At 47.2% G+C, this 22,256-nt stretch overlaps 2 protein-coding genes across 3 annotated transcripts; both read right to left on the bottom strand.

Moving 5' to 3' along the window:
* Positions 1-731: 731 nt before the first annotated feature.
* Positions 732-2,867, bottom strand: LOC123155760 (putative FBD-associated F-box protein At3g50710). Of its 2 annotated transcripts, XM_044573896.1 has the most exons (4): positions 1,820-2,861; positions 1,583-1,717; positions 1,082-1,485; positions 732-963 (listed from the first exon to the last, which is right to left on the bottom strand). In XM_044573896.1, exons 1-3 carry the CDS (start codon positions 2,741-2,743, stop codon positions 1,126-1,128), a joined length of 1,419 nt encoding a protein of 472 aa, XP_044429831.1. In that variant the 5' UTR covers positions 2,744-2,861; the 3' UTR covers positions 732-963; positions 1,082-1,125. The 2 variants fall into 2 exon arrangements, with proteins under 2 accessions (XP_044429831.1, XP_044429830.1); XM_044573895.1 differs by having other exon boundaries at positions 862-1,485; positions 1,820-2,867.
* A 16,194-nt stretch (positions 2,868-19,061) lies between these two features.
* Positions 19,062-21,124, bottom strand: LOC123155759 (putative FBD-associated F-box protein At3g50710). Its single transcript, XM_044573894.1, has 3 exons — positions 20,085-21,124; positions 19,853-19,987; positions 19,062-19,741 (listed from the first exon to the last, which is right to left on the bottom strand). The coding sequence occupies exons 1-3, from the start codon at positions 20,997-20,999 to the stop codon at positions 19,376-19,378; spliced, it is 1,416 nt and encodes a 471-aa protein (XP_044429829.1). The 5' UTR covers positions 21,000-21,124; the 3' UTR covers positions 19,062-19,375.
* Positions 21,125-22,256: the final 1,132 nt, after the last annotated feature.

Raw genomic sequence — 22,256 nt, 5'->3', positions numbered from 1 at the left:
CGCAGTATTGCGATGTCTACTCCTGAATTCAAATTGGGCATCTCGAGAAGCTCTGTTTTCCACTCGTAGCAGCGTGCGTTGGTAAGCCAGCGACACACTGTCCTTGGCACCATATATTCCTTCAAATTCCATATTTTTTAGCACCTTTGCATTCAAATTCCATATATGCCTCGGGTATCCTTTACTTGAGAGTGAAAAAATAGGCCCGCGCTCAGCCTTAGCGGCCCGGCCAAAGCCTAGTGTAGCAAACAACAAAATTATAAAAATAACTAAGCAACAAAAATACAAGTACTTTTTTCATTTCTTTTGGCAAACAGAAGTGCAGAAAATCAAGTTGATGAGCGTCAGACAGTACACACAAGGAACCCTGGCTGCCAAAGCCAGCATTATCATCAGGCCCTTGAGCCCAATCCAATGCTGTTTCTCAATCGGATTCCTTTCAGTAAACTCATGATCTTTCAATAAAAAGATCTACTAGGCAACCATACCATGTTTCAGCTGACACATGATAGCGTACCTTGAAAAATTACAGAGAGCTTTCACTCTAGCTAGAAAAGCCTGCCCTCCCTCCCTCCCTCCCTCCCCCCCTCTCTCTCTCTCTCTCTCTCTCTCACACACACACACACACACACAAATCAGCAATGAAACATGCTTAAGCATAGGGGCCATATGCAAAGGCCTTTGTAAGCATCAAGCAAATGATATATGCACACACACATAAAAAACAAATCAGCCATCAAACTTCTCTCCTTATGTATATATGATAACTGAAAAGGCAATTAAGTTTCCAACGCAAGGATGTGTTCCTAGCCCAGCTTTGGCAGAACAAAGTCACAGCCGATTGCACAGGATAAGACCATAGGAGGAGTTTTGGCAGATGGGGTTACCACTTAACAGCTACAAATTTTGGAAGTAATATTTTTGCATCCCTGCCCATCAGAAATTTTCCACAGTGCACTATTTCTGCATCCAAAAGCATCTCTTGCAGTGTTAACAGTCATAACTTACCAGAATTACAGAGGAACCTTAGACTAGAAAAAGAGCAGGAATATGCGGAAGATGATGCAATCATTAGACATACCACAAGACACTAAGAACAGTGAAATCTTCAGGCATCAACCCTGTCTATGGCTGTTGGAAGGGGTCAGCCACTGACAAATTATGCTTGTTGAGATGTTTCTCAGTATCACGATGTCTATTCATGAATTCAAATTGAGCATCTCGAGAAGCTCTGTTTTCCACTCTTAGCAGCCTGTGTTGGTAAGCCAGCGATATACTGTTGTAGGCCCCATATATTCCATCAAATTCAATTTTCTTTAGCACTTCTGCATTCAAAACAAAGAACTTGGCAAACTCAAGCTGTTTATCATGGCTCATGAATACTTCAAACACCACTGTTTTGAGATGGGTTTGAAGGCATTCAATTGGATGTAGTCGGTCATACTGAGGCTCAATTTTCTTATCCATCTCTTTGTGTTTGTGAAACTACAAAATGGGTATTAAGAATCTGTCAAGCGTCTCTGGGTTAAAACAATATGTCAATCAAATCAAAAGTTTTAAAGCAAGCAAAATGAGCACTCACAATAACATAGAGCTTCTCAAGACAGGGGAACCTCCTAAGGATATTAAGAACTCCATCCAATTCATATCCAGAACACCTGAGAGCCAAAATCTTCACGGTATACATCGAGTTTCCCGAGCCGGCTGAACTTATTCCCTGAAAAAAAAATGAACATGAAAAAAATAATTACCTCCATGTAGCAATGCCAAATGCAAGGTTTGAGGATCATGATGATGATGATGATGATGATGATGATACCTGGGAGACTAGGAGCTTGGAGACAACAGGTAACAAAGGGCCCAATATCTCCAGTTTAGGCGCAGAAATTACCCGGATAGTACCACAATCATCTCGGGAACCAAAAGGCATTAGTAACCTCACAAGGCGAGGCGCATCCTCGATGACAAGCTCTACTTTACCAGAGCTGTCACGGAAGCATATACTCCTAAGAGTCGGCGAGCGAACATGGAGGCAACTAGCACCACGAACTCCGGACATGTGTAAGCTCTTCAAGGCACGGCAAGCAGAGAGCAGTCCGCGGAAGACCTCCACTGAGATGGAAACGGAGATCAAGGAGAGAAGCTCGAGGAGGTCAAAGCCCATGGACGGCACCATCTCTCGGGGCAAATCACAGTAGCCGATCTCGGCAACGAGGAGGGTAGATGCAGAGCGAAAGGCGGATGGCGGCAGGGAAATTCTCGCCAGAATAAGTTCTTCTAACTCTTTTTCACCGTGGACCTTGTAGCCGACTTCGAGCACCTCAAGGTTGGCGAGGGCCCGGGAGCGGAACCAGCTCTCCGCCTGGTCGTGGAGGTCGCCGGGGCGGAGGCCGTGGAAGCAGAATCGGCGGGCGGGACCAGGATGCTGCGAGATTACCTTGGGGACGACATCGGGGGCGACGGAGGAGGTGCGGACGCCGCGGCCGGGGTATGGGACGCGGACCTCGAGGTTGAGAGGGGCGGAGCGCCACAGGGGGCGCCATCGGCGGGAGAAGACCTGCGTGCGGCCGCCGTCCTTGGTGGGGAGGAGGGAGATGATGGTGCAGAGGACGGCGTCGGGGACCCTGCTGATGAAATCGGCGGCGCTCTCGTCGGAGTCGCGCCTCCGTGCCGTCTTCGATGCGGTCCACTGGGAACCCCCCTGGTCGGGGACGGGTGCCGCTGGCGCTGCGGCGGCCTCCATGGCCGGCGGCTAGCGGGGCGGCAGATTTGGCCGCAATGCTCCACCCGCCGCTCCTGGCCGCCGGCGCACTCGCACGGATGGGGAAATGGGGAATGGGGTGGGTGGGTCGGGTGTGAATTGGGATGGACAGAACAGCTAGGGTTTGCGTAGGAGAAAACTTTCAAATCTCGATGAAAATTCACGATTTTTATGAATTTCTGGTAGACGGGAAATGGAAATCACGGTAAAAAAAAAACTTTGAAAAATTATACTCCCTCCTTCCGAAAATACTTGTCATCAAAATGGACAAGAAAGGATGTATTTAGAACTAAAATACATCTATATACATTCCTTTTTCTTTATTTTGATGACAAGTATTTCCGTACTCCCTCCGTGCCATAATATAAGAGCGATTTTGCACTGTCGGCGGCAGTATTTACTATGAAGATCTAAAGTCCTCCCGTCGACAAGCGCTTTTTGGATGTGTCATTTCACATGTGGAGTCCATGTTTGAAAAGAGAACCCGGCCTAACCAAGATTGAAACATGCTTTGTCTTGGTTTTGTGTCCTTGGAGACATCTTTCATTGTTGTAAATGTTGTGCGGGTAAAAAACTCACATGATTATATCATTGTTGTAGTGTGGGTTTCATATTCGACATCACATATCTATGACGTTTCAAGCGCACGTTGTTGGTTTTCGATCGCATGGATTGTTGGTCGTGCTTCCGCATGACTTGATGATAGAGGCGATATAGAATCTGTCAACGAGGCTGGAGATGCCGACTCCAAGAGTCCTGAACCTCGGGGGGTCCATTCCTGGACCGTTGAGGTGTTGGTCCAGTGGAGCGGCAGCCGGAGGCGTGAAAGTTGTGGCGATTACCGGGTCTGAAGCCGGTGTCACTGTACACGGGTGGAATCATGTGCGTTGCCACAACCTAGGTGGTGAGGTTGGTGAGTGGGGTCATGCCTGGCGCTGAAGAGCTATTTTTTGGAGGGCCACTTGGTGTTGTCATCAAGACCAGCTCCAAAGTGATAACTTATGGGACGACCTTGTCGTTAGTTGTTGGTGCCACAATTGCCTAGCTATCTCCGGTCTCGGTGATGGAGATGACGTCGGCCTCCTCGCCTTTCTGTTTCTGAGATGGAGACGATGCATAGGCTAGCAGCGTTGAGGCTACAATCCGGGGTGTACCCATCCAGGATGAAGAACTATGATATGTGGCCAATGAAGCAATTGTCGCATACCATATAGACCAGGTGTGACGTCGAGGGGGGGCCGGTGGCTCACTATTAGGTCGATGCAGTGATCCGATCTCAAGGCGAGCGTGAAGGGCCTCGAGCACTCGGTTTGTTGGTGCCAGATCGTCACCTTCCGAATAGGAGGTCAGTGGTGAAGATCTTGTGGACCTCGAGGAGATCGCTGACGCAATCTGTTTGGGCGGCAGGACACCCACGCGAAGGTCACCGTGATGGTCGATGACGATCACCACCACACCAGTGCGCCGAAGAAGACGATGCGGGGGAGGTAGGCCGGTGGGTTGATGTCTGCCCGGCCCACCCAGCCCATGGTGAAGTTGAAGGAGCCTATGGTGAGGCTTTTCTCTCGATGGGAGACCGCCGGAAGCGAGGGGAGATCTGATCTGGATTCAGTCTCCAGCCAGCGCAGCCCCCTGTCTCGCGCGCGAACTAACGATACATAGAAACGTCAGCACCCTCGGTAGGGTGGCCAACGCGGACGGAAGTACCAAGGTTACACGAGATGCTACCCAGATTCAGGCCAACTTAGAGGGTTAACACCCTATGTCCGCTTCTGGTTTGTATCCATGGTGAAGTACCTCATGCGAGGGTTACAAGAGGGATGATATATGACTAGTGAGAGCATGTTTCTATAGGAGTAGATGGGATGGCTAGCCCTAGCACTTACTTTAGATAGGTGATAGGGGTAAGGTTTTACAGAAGATGGAACTGATCGAACCGTCGCCATCTTGGCTTGTACGCCAAGATGATCTCTTGATGTTTATCTGGGCTCCAAGGCTCCCTCATGTAGTCATCTTCCGCCAAGCTTCTTGGGCCCTGAGGCAAGCCTGACAAGCTCCCCACCGAGAGGCCATCCTCGATGTATTACACCGTCAGCTACATTAGCATGACAGGTGGGCCCAATAAGTCAAAACGGTTGTTTCCATGAGCAAATCAAACGACCAGTGCTCTCCGTTACTTGTTAGGCGCAAAGTTGATGGTTGTGCTCTCCGTTACTCGCTCGTGAGTTGTGTGAAAAGTGATACCAAGTTATTACCCTATCCTCAAATGTGGTGGTTTCAGTAAATATGTCCCTCGGCTCCGAGCGACGCTTAAAACTATCCATAGTGGGGAGTAACTTAGAGTAGTCACATGGATATGGGAAAATACACTGGAGCTCTTGGGTGCTCCACACCCTATACGAATATTAAATTAAAATATTACCAAAAGAAATTAAAAAAAATGAAATTGGGGGTATCAAACCTGGGTTCTCAATCTACTACAGTGTGAAATTTCATGTAAAAATACCAGAAAACGTGTCTGTGGCGAAGGAAATACTGTCCGAAAAAAATTGTCCAAAGAGTTTTTTTTCTACATATAGGATTTTTTTTCTTTTTTGTCACGAATACATTCCCTGGTACTTTTTCATGAAATTTCACACGGGAGTAGATCGGGACCCACCTCCTGTCGCGGACTCCTATAGCTGCGCCGGTGGCCGGAAGGGCAAAGGGCCGGCGAGGAAGCGGTGAACATCCGTCTTAATTTCAAGTTTTTAGATGTAGTTTGAATTTGTCCGCCGTATTATGTGTATTATGTGAACTTTGGCTATCTTTTGAAGATCCGGTTGTGATCTTTTGATGAACCAATTGTGCATTTGTATGTACACTCATGATCTATGTAGTTTTTATCAACGTTGCATGGTTTGGTATGAATGTAGGGGACGGGATATGAGCACTAGTAGAAAAGAGGGCAATGGTCTAGGCCAGGTCAGCCCATTAGTCCCGGTTCAATCCAAAACCGGGACCAATGGGAGCATTTGACCCGGTTCGTGAGCCCCGGGGGCCGGCCGGGCCACGTGGGCCATTGGTCCTGGTTCGTCTGGATCTTTTGGTCCCGGTTGGTGGGACGAATCGGGACCAATGAGCCTCGCTCCTGGCCCACCACCATTGGTCCCGGTTGGTGGCATGAACCGGGACCAAAGGCTGCCCTTTAGTCCCGGTTCATGGGACGAATCGGGACCAATGAGTTGACTATATATACCCTCGCCCGCGAGCAGAGCACTCCCACTGCTCTGTTTTTCATGGCCGGCGAGGGGAGAGCTTTGTGGTGCTCTAGCTCACCTCCTATGCACACGAGGTGTTCGATGGAATGCCCGAGCCACACTACTTAAGCTTTCTCCTCTCCAAGCTCCATTTTCCTCAATATTTGTCTAGGTTTAGCGGTCCGTCACGTCCCGTCCCCGTCTTCACCGCCGTCGATCGCCCGCGTCGATCTCGTCGCCGGCACCACCGTGGTGAGCCTCTTGTTCTTATCTTCTTTCTGAAAGGAAAAAAATTCTTACTTGTATGTTTATATAGATATTTATATAATTTTCTTACTTTTATTATTGCATCTTATATAGTGCGATGGTTTTGGTATCCGCCCCCGTCGGCCCTCGTCCTATCTATGACTCGGATGTGGTATATATTATCTTTTCATAACTATTGGTTCATTTATTATTTATGACAATTATGCCGAACAACGTGACATAGATTTTATTTATCTAGGAGGTTGTGGAACCGGAAATTCCAACCGACCCTATTGTCGAGAGGTTAAATTTAGTTGAAGAAGAAAACAATTTGTTGAAGGAAAAAATAAGAAAAATTGAGGAGGAGAAGATGATATTGGAGTTGCATGTTGCGGATGTCGTCGATGATCACAAGATCAAGATGGATGCAATGTGCTTGAAGATTAGAAAGATTAGAAAAATATGCCATTCATACCGAGGCTTGGTATCATTATGCCGTTGGATCAGTTGTTACATTGGTTGCGATTATGATCGCATTTGTTTTCGCATTGAAATGTTTTACATAGTTTCAATGTATGGTTTAATTAATTTAGATGCTCTGCAGAGCTTTATGTTGTTAGATGAGAACTATGTATGTACTTTGGTTTTAATGTGATGATGAACTTCTATTAATTTGGTCACTTAATTATCTATTCATGATGTTCTGTAATGCACGCAGATGAACCGGCAATGGATGTACGGTTCAAGACACACCTCCGAGTACATTAAGGGCGTGCATGATTTTCTCGAAGTGGCTGAGGCAAACAAGCAGAATGGTTTTATGTGTTGTCCATGCCCTATATGTGGGAATACGAAGTCTTACTCTGACCGGAAAATCCTTCACACCCACCTGCTTTACAAGGGTTTCATGCCACACTATAATGTTTGGACGAGGCACGGAGAAATAGGGGTTATGATGGAAGACGGCGAAGAAGAAGAGTACGATGACAACTATGTGCCCCCTGAATATGGTGATGCTACTGAAGATCAAGAGGAACCAGACGATGTGCACGATGATGCTGCAACGGGCGAAGCTGCTGAAGATCAAGAGGAACCAGACGATGTGCCCGATGATGATGATCTCCGCCGGGTCATTGTCGATGCAAGGACGCAATGCGAAAGTCAAAAGGAGAAGCTGAAGTTCGATCGCATGTTAGAGGACCACAAAAAAGGGTTGTACCCCAATTGCGAAGATGGCAACACAAAGCTCGGTACCGTACTGGAATTGCTGCAGTGGAAGGCAGAGAATGCTGTGCCTGACAAAGGATTTTAGAAGCTACTGAAAATATTGAAGAAGAAGCTTCCAAAGGATAACGAATTGCCCGACAGTACATACGCAGCAAAGAAGGTCGTATGCCCTCTAGGATTGGAGGTGCAGAAGATACATGCATGCCCTAATGACTACATCCTCTACCGCGGTGCGTAAAAGGATCTGAACGCATGCCCGGTATGCGGTGCATTACGGTATAAGATCAGACGAGATGACCCTGGTGATGTTGACGGCGAGCCCCCCAGGAAGAGGGTTCCTGCGAAGGTGATGTGGTATGCTCCTATAATACCACGGTTGAAACGTCTGTTCAGAAACGGAGAGCATGCCAAGTTGATGCGATGGCACAGTGAGGACCGTAAGAAAGACAGGAAGTTGAGAGCACCCGCTGACGGGTCGCAGTGGAGAAAAATCGAGAGAAAGTACTGGGATGAGTTTGCAAGTGACCCAAGAACGTATGGTTTGCTTTAAGCGCGGATGGCATTAATCCTTTCGGGGAGCAGAGCAGCAATCACAGCACCTGGCCCGTGACTCTATGTATGTATAACCTTCCTCCTTGGATATGCATGAAGCGGAAGTTCATTATTATGCCAGTTCTCATCCAAGGCCCTAAGCAACCCGGCAACGACATTGATGTGTACCTAAGGCCATTAGTTGAAAAACTTTTACAGTTGTGGAATGGAAACGGTGTACGTACGTGGGATGAGCACAAACAGGAGGAATTTGACCTAAAGGCGTTGTTGTTCGTGACCATCAACGATTGGCCCGCTCTCAGTAACCTTTCAGGACAGACAAACAAGGGATACCATGCATGCACACACTGTTTACTTGACACCGATAGTATATACCTGGGAAGCTGCAGGAAGAATGTGTACCTGGGCCATCGTCGATTTCTTCCGACCAACCATCAATGTCGAAAGAAAGGCAAGCATTTCAAAGGCGAGGCAGATCACCGGAAGAAGCCCGCCATGCGTACCGGTGATCACGTACTTGCTATGGTCAATGATTTACACGTAATCTTTGAAAAGGGTCCCGGCGGACTAGCTGTTCCGAGTGACGCTGGGGGGGACACGCACCCATGTGGAAGAAGAAATCTATATTTTGGGACCTACCCTACTGGAAAGACCTAGAGGTCCGCTCTTCGATCGACGTGATGCACGTGACGAAGAACCTTTGCGTGAACCTGCTAGGCTTCTTGGGCGTGTATGGGAAGACAAAAGATACAGCTGAGGCACGGGAGGACCTGCAACGTTTGCACGAAAAAGACGGCATGCCTCCAAAGCAGTATGAAGGTCCTGCCAGCTATGCTCTTACCAAAGAAGAGAAGGAAATCTTCTTTGAATGCCTGCTTAGTATGAAGGTCCCGACTGGCTTCTCGTCGAATATAAAAGGAATAATAAATATGGCAGAGAAAAAGTTTCAGAACCTAAAGTCTCATGACTGCCACGTGATTATGACGCAACTGCTTCCGGTTGCATTGAGGGGGCTTCTACCGGAAAACGTCCGATTAGCCATTGTGAAGCTATGTGCATTCCTCAATGCAATCTCTCAGAAGGTGATCGATCCAGAAATCATACCAAGGCTAAGGAGTGATGTGGTGCAATGTCTTGTCAGTTTCGAGCTGGTGTTCCCACCATCCTTCTTCAATATCATGACGCACGTCCTAGTTCATCTAGTTGACGAGATTGTCATTCTGGGCCCCGTATTTCTACACAATATGTACCCCTTTGAGAGGTTCATGGGAGTCCTAAAGAAATATGTCCGTAACCGCGCTAGGCCAGAAGGAAGCATCTCCATGGGCCATCAAACAGAGGATGTCATCGGGTTTTGTGTTGACTTCATTCCTGGCCTTAAGAAGATAGGTCTCCCTAAATCGCGGTATGAGGGGAGACTGACTGGAAAAGGCACGCTTGGAAGGGACTCAATAATATGCAGGGACGGATATTCTTGGTCTCAAGCACACTACACAGTTCTACAGAACTCTACCTTGGTGACCCCGTATGTCGATGAACACAAGAACAGTCTGCGCTCCAAACACCCGGAGCAGTGCGACGACTGGATTACATGTGAACACATCAGGACTTTCAGCAGTTGGTTGGAAACACGTCTCAGAGGTGACAACACTGTTTGTGATGAGCTGTACTTGTTGTCCAGGGGACCATCTTCGACTGTTATGATTTGGAAAGGATACGAGATAAATGGGAATACATTTTACACGATTGACCAAGATCAAAAGAGCACCAACCAAAACAGCGGTGTCCGCTTTGATGCAACAACCGAGAGGGGAAAGGACACATATTATGGTTACATAGTGGACATATGGGAACTTGACTACGGACATGATTTTAAGGTCCCTTTGTTTAAGTGCAAATGGGTCAATCTGTCAGGAGGCGGGGTACAGGTAGACCCACAGTACGGAATGACAACAGTGGATCTGAAAAATCTTGGGTACACTGACGAACCGTTCGTCCTAGCCAATGATGTGGCACATGTTATGTCTGTGAAGGACATGTCTACTAGACCGAGAAAAAGAAAAAGATAAGGAAGCGATACATCATAAGATGAGCCAAAACGCCACATAGTTTTTTCAGGAAAAAGGGACATCGTGGGAGTGGAGGGCAAGACAGACATGTCTGAAGATTATGAAAAGTTTCATGAAATTCCTCCCTTCAAAGTCAAGGCTGACCCCAGCATCCTGATAAACGATGAAGATTATCCATGGTTACGGCGCAGTAAGCAAATGACACAAGCGAAGAAAAAGTGAAGACTTTCTCCCGCAACTATTATGATGATACCATGCCAACTTTATAACAGACGAGTATGATACCATTGTCCGTTTTGTACATGCACATGCTATGTGAGTGAATTTATGATACCATGCCAACTTTCAAGTTTTTCAGAGTTCATTTGAAATGCTTTAATGTCTTATGGTTCGGCCCTCGTAATACCATTAATCCCGTTTCGCTCCTTGCCAACTATGTTCTCATCAAGAACACTCTCAACAGAAAGTTTATAATTTTTCTAAAACTAATGCACTAACAGAAAGTTAATAATTTTACTGACCTAAAAGCAAAAGAAATTAAGAAATAAAGCAAAAAACAAAAGAAAATAAATAATCCAAAAAACAAAACAAATAAACTGGAAACAAAATAAAAATAGCAACAATAAGTATTTTGTTTTAAGTAGAAACAAAAAGAAATAATAAAGCAACAAAGAAAACAAAAAAACAAAAAAAATGTTTTCAAATTTGAAAACTAATGGCACTAACAGAAAGTTTATAATTTTTCTAAAATAAAATAAAAAAAGAATTAAAAAATAAAGCAAAAAACAAAAGAAAATAAATAATGCGAAAACAAAAAAAACTGGAAAAATAAAAAAATAGCATCAATAAGTATTTTGTTGTAAGTAGAAACAAAATAAAATAAATAAAGCAAGAAAGAAAATAAAAAAACAAAAAAGTGTTTTCAAATTTGAAAACTAATGGCACTAACAGAAAGTTTATAATTTTTCTAAAACTAAAAGCAAAAAGAATTAAAAAATAAAGCAAAAAACAAAAGAAAATAAATAATGCAAAAACAAAACAAAAAACTGGAAAAAAACTAAAAAAACTGCCACTTATTGGGCCACCACGGCCTGAATACGACTAGAAACCCAACCTGGGCCAAGATTCAGGCCCGCAGAAGGCCCAATAGGCCCACAGCAGCAAAGTTTGAGATTAGGCCCGAAAGCCTGCAGTTGAGAGGAGCTCGAGAGGGTGGGCGCAGCAGCGCTTATAAACCACTCTTGAGCCCTCTCAACTAGCGAGGTGGGACTAAACTTTGGCCGCGACGCGGGCAGCATAGGGGCCTTTTGTCCCGGTTGGTGGCACCAACCGGGACCAAAGGCCGCCGCTTCCCGCCCTTTGGGCTGCCGAAAACTGGCCTTTGGTCCCGGTTGGTGGCACCAACTGGGACTAATGTTTAGTCCCGGTTGGTGCCACCAACCGGGACCAAAGGCTTTGCTATATAAGCAAACACTTTGCAAAAATTCAGAATTTCATCGCCAGTTGCCCCCGACGATGCCGACCTCCTCGACGCTGCCAGGCTGCTCCACCTCGCCGTCGCCGTCGCCGCCGCCAAGGCCGTCGCCTCCCCGAGCCCGCGCCGTCCTCGTCGCCGGCCTCCTCGAGCCCGCGCCGTCCTCGTCGCCGGCCTCCTCGAGCCCGCGCCGCGTCCTCGTCGCCGGCCTCCCCGAGCCCACCGTCCTCGTCCCCGTCGCCGTGTGCCTCCCCGAGCCCACCCTCCTCATCCATGTCCCTGTGTGCCGCCCGAGACCGTCGTCCCCGTCACCACGCGCGCGTGCCTCCCCGAGCCCGCCGTCCTCGTCCCCGTCGCCGTGTGCCTCCCCGAGCCCACCCTCCTCGTCCATGTCCCTGTGTGCCGCCCGAGACCGTCGTCCCCGTCACCGCGCGCGCGTGCCGCCCCGAGCCCCTGCCCCGTCCCGCCCCCGCGCGCCGGCGCCCTCGCCGCCCCCACCGTCGCCATCGTCATCGCTAGCCGCCCCCGTTGTGAGCCGCCGCGCCGCCCCGGCTCTGTTTTTTCACTTTTATTAGTTTAATTTTTTTGTTCATATATATATATATAATGTACATGTGTATGTATGTGGCTATGTGTATGTAGATGTTCAAAATGTATAAAAAAATTGTTCAGAGCATGTTTTTGTTCATATATGTATTTTTTGTTCATATGTGTATTAATGTTTTCATATATGCAAAAGATAGATTTTTAGAAAAGTTAGGATTTTTTTTCTGTTCATAGATTTTTTGGTGATTTTAGGTTAGTGCATTTTAGGTTAGTGTAGAGGAGAAAGGAAAATAAGGAAAAGGAAGAAAAGATGAAGAAGGAAGAAGGAAGAAGAAAAAGAAAAAGAATGAGAGGAAAAAGGAAAATAAGAAGAGGAGAAGAAGAAAGGAATAGAGGAGAAGAAGAAAAAATAGAATTTTTTTTCTATTTCTTCTTCTTCTCGTCTATTCCTTTCTTCTTCTCCTCTTTTTTTTTTCTTCTTCTTCTTCCTTCTTCCTTCTTCCTCTTTTCTTCCTTTTCCTTATTTTCCTTTCTCGAGGGAGAAGAAGAAAAAGAAGAGGAGAAGAAGAAGAATAAAAGGAATAGAGGAGAAAGAAGAAACTTCAACACGAGGAGGGGGGTACCGATACCCCCTCCCCGATAACATTATTTTCCCATGTATATGTATGTCGCGTCGTTGTCGATATAACCCCCTCGAGATAACTTCGACATGAGGGGGCAGTCGATATATATACCCCCTCTCGACCGTGATAACTTATACCACGACAGCACCCCCCCTCGGCCCTCTCGCTTGACCAAAACTCTCGAGGACACCCAAACCCTAGAGAGAAAACGATGTTGGCCGTCTCCTACCCCCTCCCGGCGCGCCCCTACCCGACAAATTAACTCTCTCGAGGCCACCCAAATTTACCAAGTTAAAAGAGTGTTGTCGTCAAGGCCACCCCAAACCCTTGAAGCGTTGTGTCGAGGCCACCCCAAACCCTAGAGAAGCAGCATCGAGGCCACTAACATGATTCCTTATTGTGATTAGCTAGCTAATTCTACGTTTGCCACTAATATATATCCATATGTACAATGTTTGAATAATAATTGACATGTTGTAAATATTTGCAGAAACTATGGAGCACTCCCGAGACGAAGCAACAGAAGCGATGTTGGGGGACATAGTCGCACAAGGAAGTGATGAAGTTGCGTCATTTCTCAACGACACTGATGGTCAGGAAGGACTGGGTGAAGAAGAGGGCTATGTTCATGATGGCTTCGGTCCATTAATGCCGGTACAAGAAGATGGCTATGTCCATGATGGCTCCGGTGACACAATGGAGGTACAAGAAGGAGACCGTGCTGACTGCTCCGGTGACCGAACCGAGTCCGGCCAGGTATATATATATATTAGTTAAGCCCGTGCTGACTAGTTAATTTATGCATCCATTGTTTTGGTATATGTACACATATTAATTACTCTCGTCTTTCTTCCTTTTAATTTCTAGCCCTCCGGATCGAGCACAACTTCGGTAAGGAGACGAGGCCCGAAGAAAAAGTTGAGCTTGGATGAAAGGTTTGAGATCAGATAAATCGCGCCCGACGGCGAACTGATTGAACCCATCCGGACAAAGAACGCATTTTCTGCTCAGTGCGGGGTTCTTGTTAGGGACAAGATCCCGATCAGCATCCAGCAATGGTATAAGCCTAAGGAGGAAGACCCTGAGGTGTCTTATGTCAATGATATGCAGAAAGAAGATCTTTGGACTCAGCTGAAGGCAAATTTCACCCTACCGCCAGAGGAGGATCCGGAGAAGCCAGTTAAAGAGCAATTAATCAAGTCTTGTGCTCTTAAGAAGATGGCAACCCTATTCAGGAGGTGGAGGAAAGAGCTGAACAAGTTTGTCGACAAAGAAGAGACACCAGAATTCATCGGCAAATATGAGAAGATCAAAGATCACTGGCCCGCATTTGTGGCCCACAAGACATCGGAAAAGAGTAAGAAGATGTCGGCGACAAACAAGCTAAATGCTGCGAAGAAGAAGCTTCACCATCGCACGGGGTCAGGTGGCTACCTCAAAGCCCGGCCTAAGTGGTCCAAGGCTGAGAATGATCTGCTTGAAAAAGGGATCGAACCAGAGACAATGAACTGGCCAGACCTTTGCCGGACTTGGTTCTTCGGGACTGGTGGAACCTTGGACCCTGTATCAGGGAAGTGCCGTTGGACGGACGAGCAACTGAAAATACCAGTCAAGAAGCTTCGACTCTATATCAATGCAGCGCAACGAGGGACGTTCCTTCCAGACAGGGAGAAGGACGAGCTCACAATGGCCCTCAGGAATCCTGAGCACCCTGGACGGACACGAGGCACGCTAGGCTCCATTCCGTGGAAGGTTGGTTTTCCGGATGCAGGGGGTTACAAAACCCACGAGAGGAGGAAGAAACTAGAGCAGGGCCAACTGCAGGCGATGCACAAAAGGGTAATGGGGCTAGAGGAACGAGAAGAGGAACGAGAAGCAGCAGAACGCAACAAACGACCTGCCGAAGCTTCCCCCGAAGCTACCTCGCCATCTCAGCGGAGAAGCAGCGTGGCTTCCACCGAGCTGCTTCAGCCGGAGCATGTCTTGTCGGCTCCTGCCGGCTATCCCATGGATGCTATCATGGAGTCTCAAAATTGCCACATTATTACGCGATGGATGAATTTGAAGGTCAAGGCGGCTGTTGGCTCTGTTTATCCTACTGGACCTGGCGCAACTTATCAATGCCGGCCGATTCCAGAAGGATATGCTAGGGTGATGGTGGATGAAATAACGGAGGGATTTGAGGACCTCCTGCTTGACCACCCTACCGGTGAAGGGAGACTAGGTTGGGTTCTGCTCTGAAGACTCCATGCCTATGGCGGAAGGAGCTCATCAACCTTCCGAACTGGACGCCTCCGCCTCCTCCTCCTCCTCCGGCGAGTCAGGGCACTCCGCCTCCTCCACCGCCTCCTCCTCCTCCGCCGGCGAGTCAAGGCACTCCGCCTCCTCCACCGCCTCCTCCTCCGGCGAGTGCCGATCAGGGCACTGGGCCTCCTTCTCCGGCGCGTGGCGGCTCTCCGCCTCCTTCTCCGGCACGTGGCGGCACTCCGCCTCCTTCTCCGCCTGCGCCGGCGCGCCTGATCAGCCAGCAGCCTCCTACTTCTCCGCCTCGTCAGCAAGGGCGGAAGAGACCCGCCGCCGCCCCGGCTGCTCCGGCGTGTTGTAGTCCTTCTCCTCCGCCTTGTAAGCAAGCACGAAAGAAGACAGACACCGCATCCGCTCCGTCTGGTCCGGCGTCTAGCAACACAACCAGAGGCGGGAGGCAATACAGATACGGTCCACCTCTCAAGCCTCTAGAGAAGTTACCGTACGAGAGGACCAAGGAGGAAAACGCGACGATCGTGCAGACCCACGTGAAGGAGTTCTTTGAAGGGGTGAAAGCAAAGAGACATCCACCTCCGGAGGAGAAGGTAGATCCGGTGAAAGCAAAGCGCACTCTCGATGCCCTGAGGAAACCGGCAAAGTCTCCGCCGAGAACCAATTATGAGCGCATTACTGAACAGACATATCTCCAAGCGGAGCGGCCGGGAAGTACTATCAGACATCAAAGGTCAAGAGAACGAGCAGCTGCGAAAAAATTGACCAGCTCGGCGAACAAGCAAACCAATCGTGCCCCCCGCTCAATGTGTCTAGCGGCAACATCATCGCTAATGCTCCGGGGATGGTGGCCGGTTATGGCAATCTACAAGATTACCTGCCTGACGATCAACTTCCTGATTTCATGGAGGTGGACGAACACAGATACGAGTACGGGAAGCCTCTCGTCAAAGATGAAAAATCTCTAACAACGATGATGCGAAGATTCCATAATTGGTACATGAAAACCTGCAGAGAGTCTGAGGGGACGAATAGTTTGTATCTGAACATTAAAGAGGAGCACGACCTCGTTGCAAGTGATCTGTTGTGTGTTCCATTTGAGGAGTTCTTCGCGTTCTTCAATCAAAAGGCCCTCGATAAATTAACGGTCTTTTGCTACTGCCTGTAAGTACTATTTCTGTCATTAAGTCTCTATATATAGCTCGGCTCTTTCATTGCATGTATTTATAATTAATTATCCTCAATATATTATGCAGATTGAAGATCGTCGAGTGCAAAAAACAAGAAATTTATGATATTGGGTTCATTAACACAAATATCATAGATGAATTTCTGGTTAAAAAGCACGCCAAAGAGGCCGAGGACAACTTGCTACAATCGTTGATCAAAAATCAAAACAAAGATACCATACTCTTTCCTTACAACGGCAAGTGAGTGTTACTGTCGTGTGCATATTCGGTTTCCCTTATTACTCGAGCGAGGTTATAGTAATGTAATTGATGAGTTATGCATGCGTGCGCAGGTACCACTATGTTCTTCTGGAGATTAAGCTTGAGCGGGGACTAGTAACCGTCTTAGACTCGAGACGAAAAGATCCCGAAACCTATGCGGACATGACTGAATTGCTCAACAAGTAAGTTCAATCGATCATTATCGCACCATATCGGCAACTTTTTGTTCATTTCCTGATATCTCAAGTAATAATAATTATTTTCTTTGTCTTGCAGGGTTTGGAAACAGTTCACCGCAGAAGCTCCGGGACTGCCGAAGGAGCTGCGATATACATACCCGAAAGTAAGTACTACTGGCTAGCTAGTTGCGCGCATCTCCCGTTGATTCTATAGCTATACTTTCATCAATGCCATTTATAATGCTTCATTATCAGTTTGATTGACCTCTATTTCTCGTAAAGTGCTTGTGGCAGGAACAAGGGAATGATTTCTGTGGATACTACGTGTGCGAGTTCATCCACAACGCGACTTTGAAAAATAAGCGGGGCTACTCTAAAAGACAATATGAAGTGCGTAAGCAATAATATTCACAATTTCATTTTATTACACCATCATTTCTGTTGAGTTTCATTCATATATATGTATTAATTAACCCCCTTCTTCAAATTAGACGTGGCAGATGCGGAATGAACTCCTAGAACCAGATCGCATGAAAGCAATTCAAGAGGAATTGGCGGGATTCTTTCTTGACCATGTCATCAATAAAGCCGGAGAATACCATGTGGAAGTTGATTTCAATTGCTATGGGATTGTAATTAAGAGATCTTACATATTGTATGTATGTAGCCAGTAGCGTCGGATAGATAATACGAAAACTTGTTGTTCGACCAATCTCTCGGAGAAGGAGAGGTCGATCGATCACTTCTCTCGGTATGCATGACGAACTTCTGTACTTAATGGTTTCCTTCATTTTCTTACTAGCTAGCGTGTCGAGGGCCTCTCTATGTATAGTACGCAGCGTCAACCAAGCACGGACATAAGAGAGGACACTTCTCTCTATTAATTAGCTAGCTAACACAATATATGAAACACCTAAATTAACCCCCCAAAACCCCCAACCCCCCCCCCCCTTTCAAAAAAAACAAAAACCCCAGCCACTGGAATGCTGACGTGTGGAGGCCTTTTGATCCCGGTTGGTGCCTCCAACCGGGACCAAAGGTCCCCCTGCCTGGACTCGGCGCACCGGCCACATGGAGGCACATCTGTCCCGCTTCGTGTTTGAATCGGGACTAAAGGGGGAGGTATTAGTAACGACCCATTAGTCCCGATTCATGAACCGGGACTAAAGGCCCTTACGAACCGGGACAAATTCCACCTTTTCTACTAGTGGAGATACGCGGGTATGGAGGCGCGGATATAGGGAGTGCCGGTCAGTGCCCTCGGGCATGCCCGAGCACGTTTGCAGACGTATAGGGGTGCAGATTTGCCAAGTCTGGTTGTATGTGTGGTGTCATGTCATACAACACTTAATTTAATTATCAGGTTGTAAACTCATCTTGTCTTGGTATGTGTGATGTTGGAACTTCGTGAGAAATTACCCATAGTATGATTAACTACATATGTTACTCAAATCATCTTTCCCCTCATTAAATCATTGCCACATAAGCAAATTTTCTGAGTTGAACTCTATGTTACTAGAGAAGTTACTCCCACTATGGGCAGTCTAAACGTCACCAAAGAGCCCGTGGCGTTTCGGCTCCAAGCCACGGCGGTTTCCGACCATGCGGATTGTGTCATGCACTTTTGCCTAACTAAGGGTACAGACAATGTTGGGCGAAACAAAAGCTACATGGCCTAACGCCACATTTTTTTTCACCCTATATACTTGCTCTGAAACATGCTCTCATCGAAACACTACTCACAAGACCCTTGAGAGAATAGGCTCTCCTCCCGCAAAAGCCTAGTCTTGCAACAATAGAACTATAAAAACTAAATCTCTCAGTCAGCAATGCAGAAAACAACTTTCTCTTTTCTTTTGGCAAACAGCAAATGCAGAAAAACAAGTTGATGCGCGTCAAGTGGTACACACGACACGAGGATAACCATCTGCCAAAACCAACATCATCTTCAGGTCCCTAAGCCCAATCCAATGACGTTTCTTGGTACAGGAAAGGGTAAAATTACTTTGCAAATTTGTAAAAGATGGCGAAACTCGAACTTTGGATGAAAGGTCAACTACCAGGCGAGTAGGCAACTATAGCAAGATGCTGAGCCGGGGGAAGGGGAGGGAGGAGGATCAATTACCAAGATGCAGGTCCTTAAGCCCAATCTAATGCTGTTTGTTGGATGAAAGATCAATTACCAAGATGCAGCATTCAGTCCTGGATTCCCCCAGGGCTGATGAGGATCAGTAGCAAAACTTCAGTCTGATAGAAAATAACAGAAACCTCTCCTTCCTAGCTAGAAATGCATAGGGGCCTAGCCTGCAGGTTGACCTTTGTAAGCATCAAACAGATGCTGTATGAACACTCGGAGAAAACTAAATCAGCAAGCAAACATCTCGCGCTTTTCTATATGATAACTGAAAAGACAATGAAGTTTCCGACACAGGGATGTGTTCCTAGCACAGCTTAGGCAGAACAAAGCCATAAACAATTGTGCTTACCAGCTGTCTCCAGGTACAAATCCAAAGTCATATTTTTTGCATCCCTCCCCATCAGAAATTTTCACAGTGCATTCTTTTTGCATCTAAAAGCATCTCTTGCAGCTTTAACAGGGGCAACTTCATAAGGTACTTGAATTACAGAGGAACCTTACACTAGAAAAAGAGCAGGTCTATGCGGAAGACAGTGCAATTATTTGACATCAACATCGCCTGCAAAACGAGCACAAGACACTAAGAGCAGCGCGATCTTCAGGCATCCACCCGGTCTATAGCTGTTCGAAGGGGTCGGCCATTGACAAATCATGGCTATGCCTGCGGAGATGAATCGCAGTATTGCGATATCTGCTCCTGAATTCAAATTGGGCATCTCGAGAAGCTCTGTTTTCCACTCGTAGCAGCGTGTGCTGGTAAGCCAGCGACACACTGTCCCTGGCACCATATATTCCTTCAAATTCCATATATTTTAGCACCTTTGCATTCAAAACAAAGAACTTGGCAAAATCAAGCTGTTTATCATGGCCCACAAATGTTTCAAACACCATTATTTTGAGATGGGCTTGAAGGCATTCAACTGGATATAGTCGGTCATACTGAGGCTCGATTTTCGCATCCGTCTCGTAGTGTTTGTGAAACTGCAAAATGGATATTAAGAATCTGTCAAGCGTCGCTGTATTATTAAAGCAGTAACAAACAAGATGTCAATAAAATTAGAAGTTATAAAGCAAGCAAAGATGAGCACTCACAATGATATAGAGCTTCTCGAGACAGGGGAACCTCCTAAGAATACTAAGAACTCCATCCAATTCATATCCACAACACCTAAGAGCCAAAATCTTCACGGTGTGCATCGAGTTTGCCAAGTCGGCTGAACTTACTCCCTGAAGAAAACAAACAATGAACATGGAAAAATAATTTATCTCCGTGTAGGAAACTAGGAATGCCAAATGCAAGGTTCAAGGATGATGCTGGTGCTACCTGGGAGACTCGGAGCTTGGAGATGACAGGTAACAAAGGGCCCAATATCTCCAATTTAGGCGCGCAAATTACCCGGATAGTACCACAATTTTCTCGGATACCAAAAGGCATTAGTATCCTCACAAGGCGAGGCGCATCCTCGATGACCAGCTCTACTTTACCAGAGGTGTCACGGAAGCATATACTCCTAAGAGTGGGCGAGCGAACATGGAGGCAACGCGTACCAAGAACGTTGGACATGTGTAAGCTCTCCAAGGCATGGCAAGCAGGGAGCAGTCCGCGGAAGACGTCCGCTGAGATGTAAACGGAGATCAAGGAGAGACGCTGGAGGAGGTCAAAGCCCATGGACGGCACCATCTCTCGGGGCAAAACACAAGAGCTGATCTTGGCAGCTAGGAGGGTAGGTGCAGAGCGGAGCGCCGATGGCGGAAGCGGGTTTCTCCCTGGATTACGTTCATCGCAGCTCGTGTAGCCGACATCGAGCTCCTGAAGCTTGGCGAGGGCTCGGGAGCGGAACCAGCTCTCCGCCTGGTCTTGGAGGTCGCCGGGGCAGAGGCCGTGGAAGCAGAATCGGCGGGCGGGGCCAGGATGCTTGGAGATTACCTCGGAGGCGGCATCGGGGAAGACGGAGGAGGTGCGGATGGGGACGCCGCGGCCGGGGTGTGGGACGCGGACCTCGAGGTTGAGAGGCGCGGCGCTCCACAAGGGGCGCCATCGGCGGGAGAAGACCTGCGTCCGGCCGCCGTCCTTGGTGGGGAGGAGGGAGATGATGGTGCAGAGGACGGCATCGGGGACCCTGCTGATGTAATCGGCGGCGCTCTCGTCGGAGTTGCCGCACCGTGCTGTCTTCGCTGCGGTCCCATGGGATTCCCCCTGGTTGGCCACGGGCGCCGCGGGCGCTGCGGCGGCCTCCATGGCCGGCGGCCGGCGGGACGGCAGATTTGGCCGCAATGCTCTTGGCCGCCGGCGCACTCGCACGGATGGGGAAATGGGGAACGGAGTGGGGAGGTCGGGAGTGAATTGTGATGGACAGGAAAACTAGGGTTGGCCAAATTGACACTTCATACCCACTCTCTTTGTTTGCGTGGGAGAAAACTTTTGAAATTTCGCTTGAAATTCACGAGATTTATGAATTTCGGTAGGAGACGCGAAATGGTTATCATGGTAGAAAAAAATAAATCAATTTGAAAAGTTTTTAATTTTGACAAAGGACGGATTTTATTGACTCAAAATGTTACACGGAAGAATACGAAAACAATAAAAACACATCAGGCCCTACATGATTAGAATTCCAGTGCGAAAAAATAAAAGAGCAAAGTCACTCAAACTATACCTAGGTGGAAGGAAAAAAAATCTTTGAAGCCATCAAAACAGTGGTCAACAAACTACAACAACGACCATCTGCACCAACCATCTCTTGGCATTACAAAGACAATGAGAAAGTTTCTCCAGTAGCGATGTCTTCAGAAAGGGAAAAGCCCTCGAGTGTCGTTGTCATCGAGTCTAACCACCAAAGGTCAAATCCTTAATTTACACCTTGAAAATAAAAGTTTGAGCAATGTCTTCAATAAGGCAACAACACAAAAACACCGCCATTGTCAGATATAACCAATTAGGGTCAGACCTAGGGTTTATTTGCATGGTGATTTCAAAGCATCAGGGCCTGATGACTTACATGTGTTTTAAAAAAGGTTTCGGTAGATGCACGATGATGCTTTAATTGGGGAGGTTCTAAAAGCGGTAAACACTTAGGTGATGCCACAAGGTTGAAATGATACAACGATTGTTAATCCCTAAGGTAAATTCTCCTGAGAAAGTTACCCAATTCAGGACAGTAAGCTTATGCAATGTGGTATATAAAGTTATCTCTAAATTGCTTGCTGCAAGGCTCAAATTATTGCTCCATGAAATTATTAGTCTGACCCAGAGTGCCTTTATCCTGGGGCGGCTAATCACTGATAGTGTTCTAATTGCATATGAAAATCTCCATGCAATGAAGGGTTGGCAAGGAGGGTTGGTGTGTACTGAAGCTTGACATGCATAGATCATGTGGTGTAGATTTTTCTTTTCATTTGAAAGCTATCCCACGGAAAACTGTTTTCATGTTGGTTGGGTTAAATTGATAATGGTATGTGTATCATCTGTGGAGTACAGAGTGCGCTATAATTTAGT

Source organism: Triticum aestivum, chromosome 7B (genome assembly GCF_018294505.1).
Source record: "Triticum aestivum cultivar Chinese Spring chromosome 7B, IWGSC CS RefSeq v2.1, whole genome shotgun sequence".
In the NCBI taxonomy this organism is placed as follows: domain Eukaryota; kingdom Viridiplantae; phylum Streptophyta; class Magnoliopsida; order Poales; family Poaceae; genus Triticum; species Triticum aestivum.
This window is presented reverse-complemented; position numbering and strand designations above follow the sequence as displayed.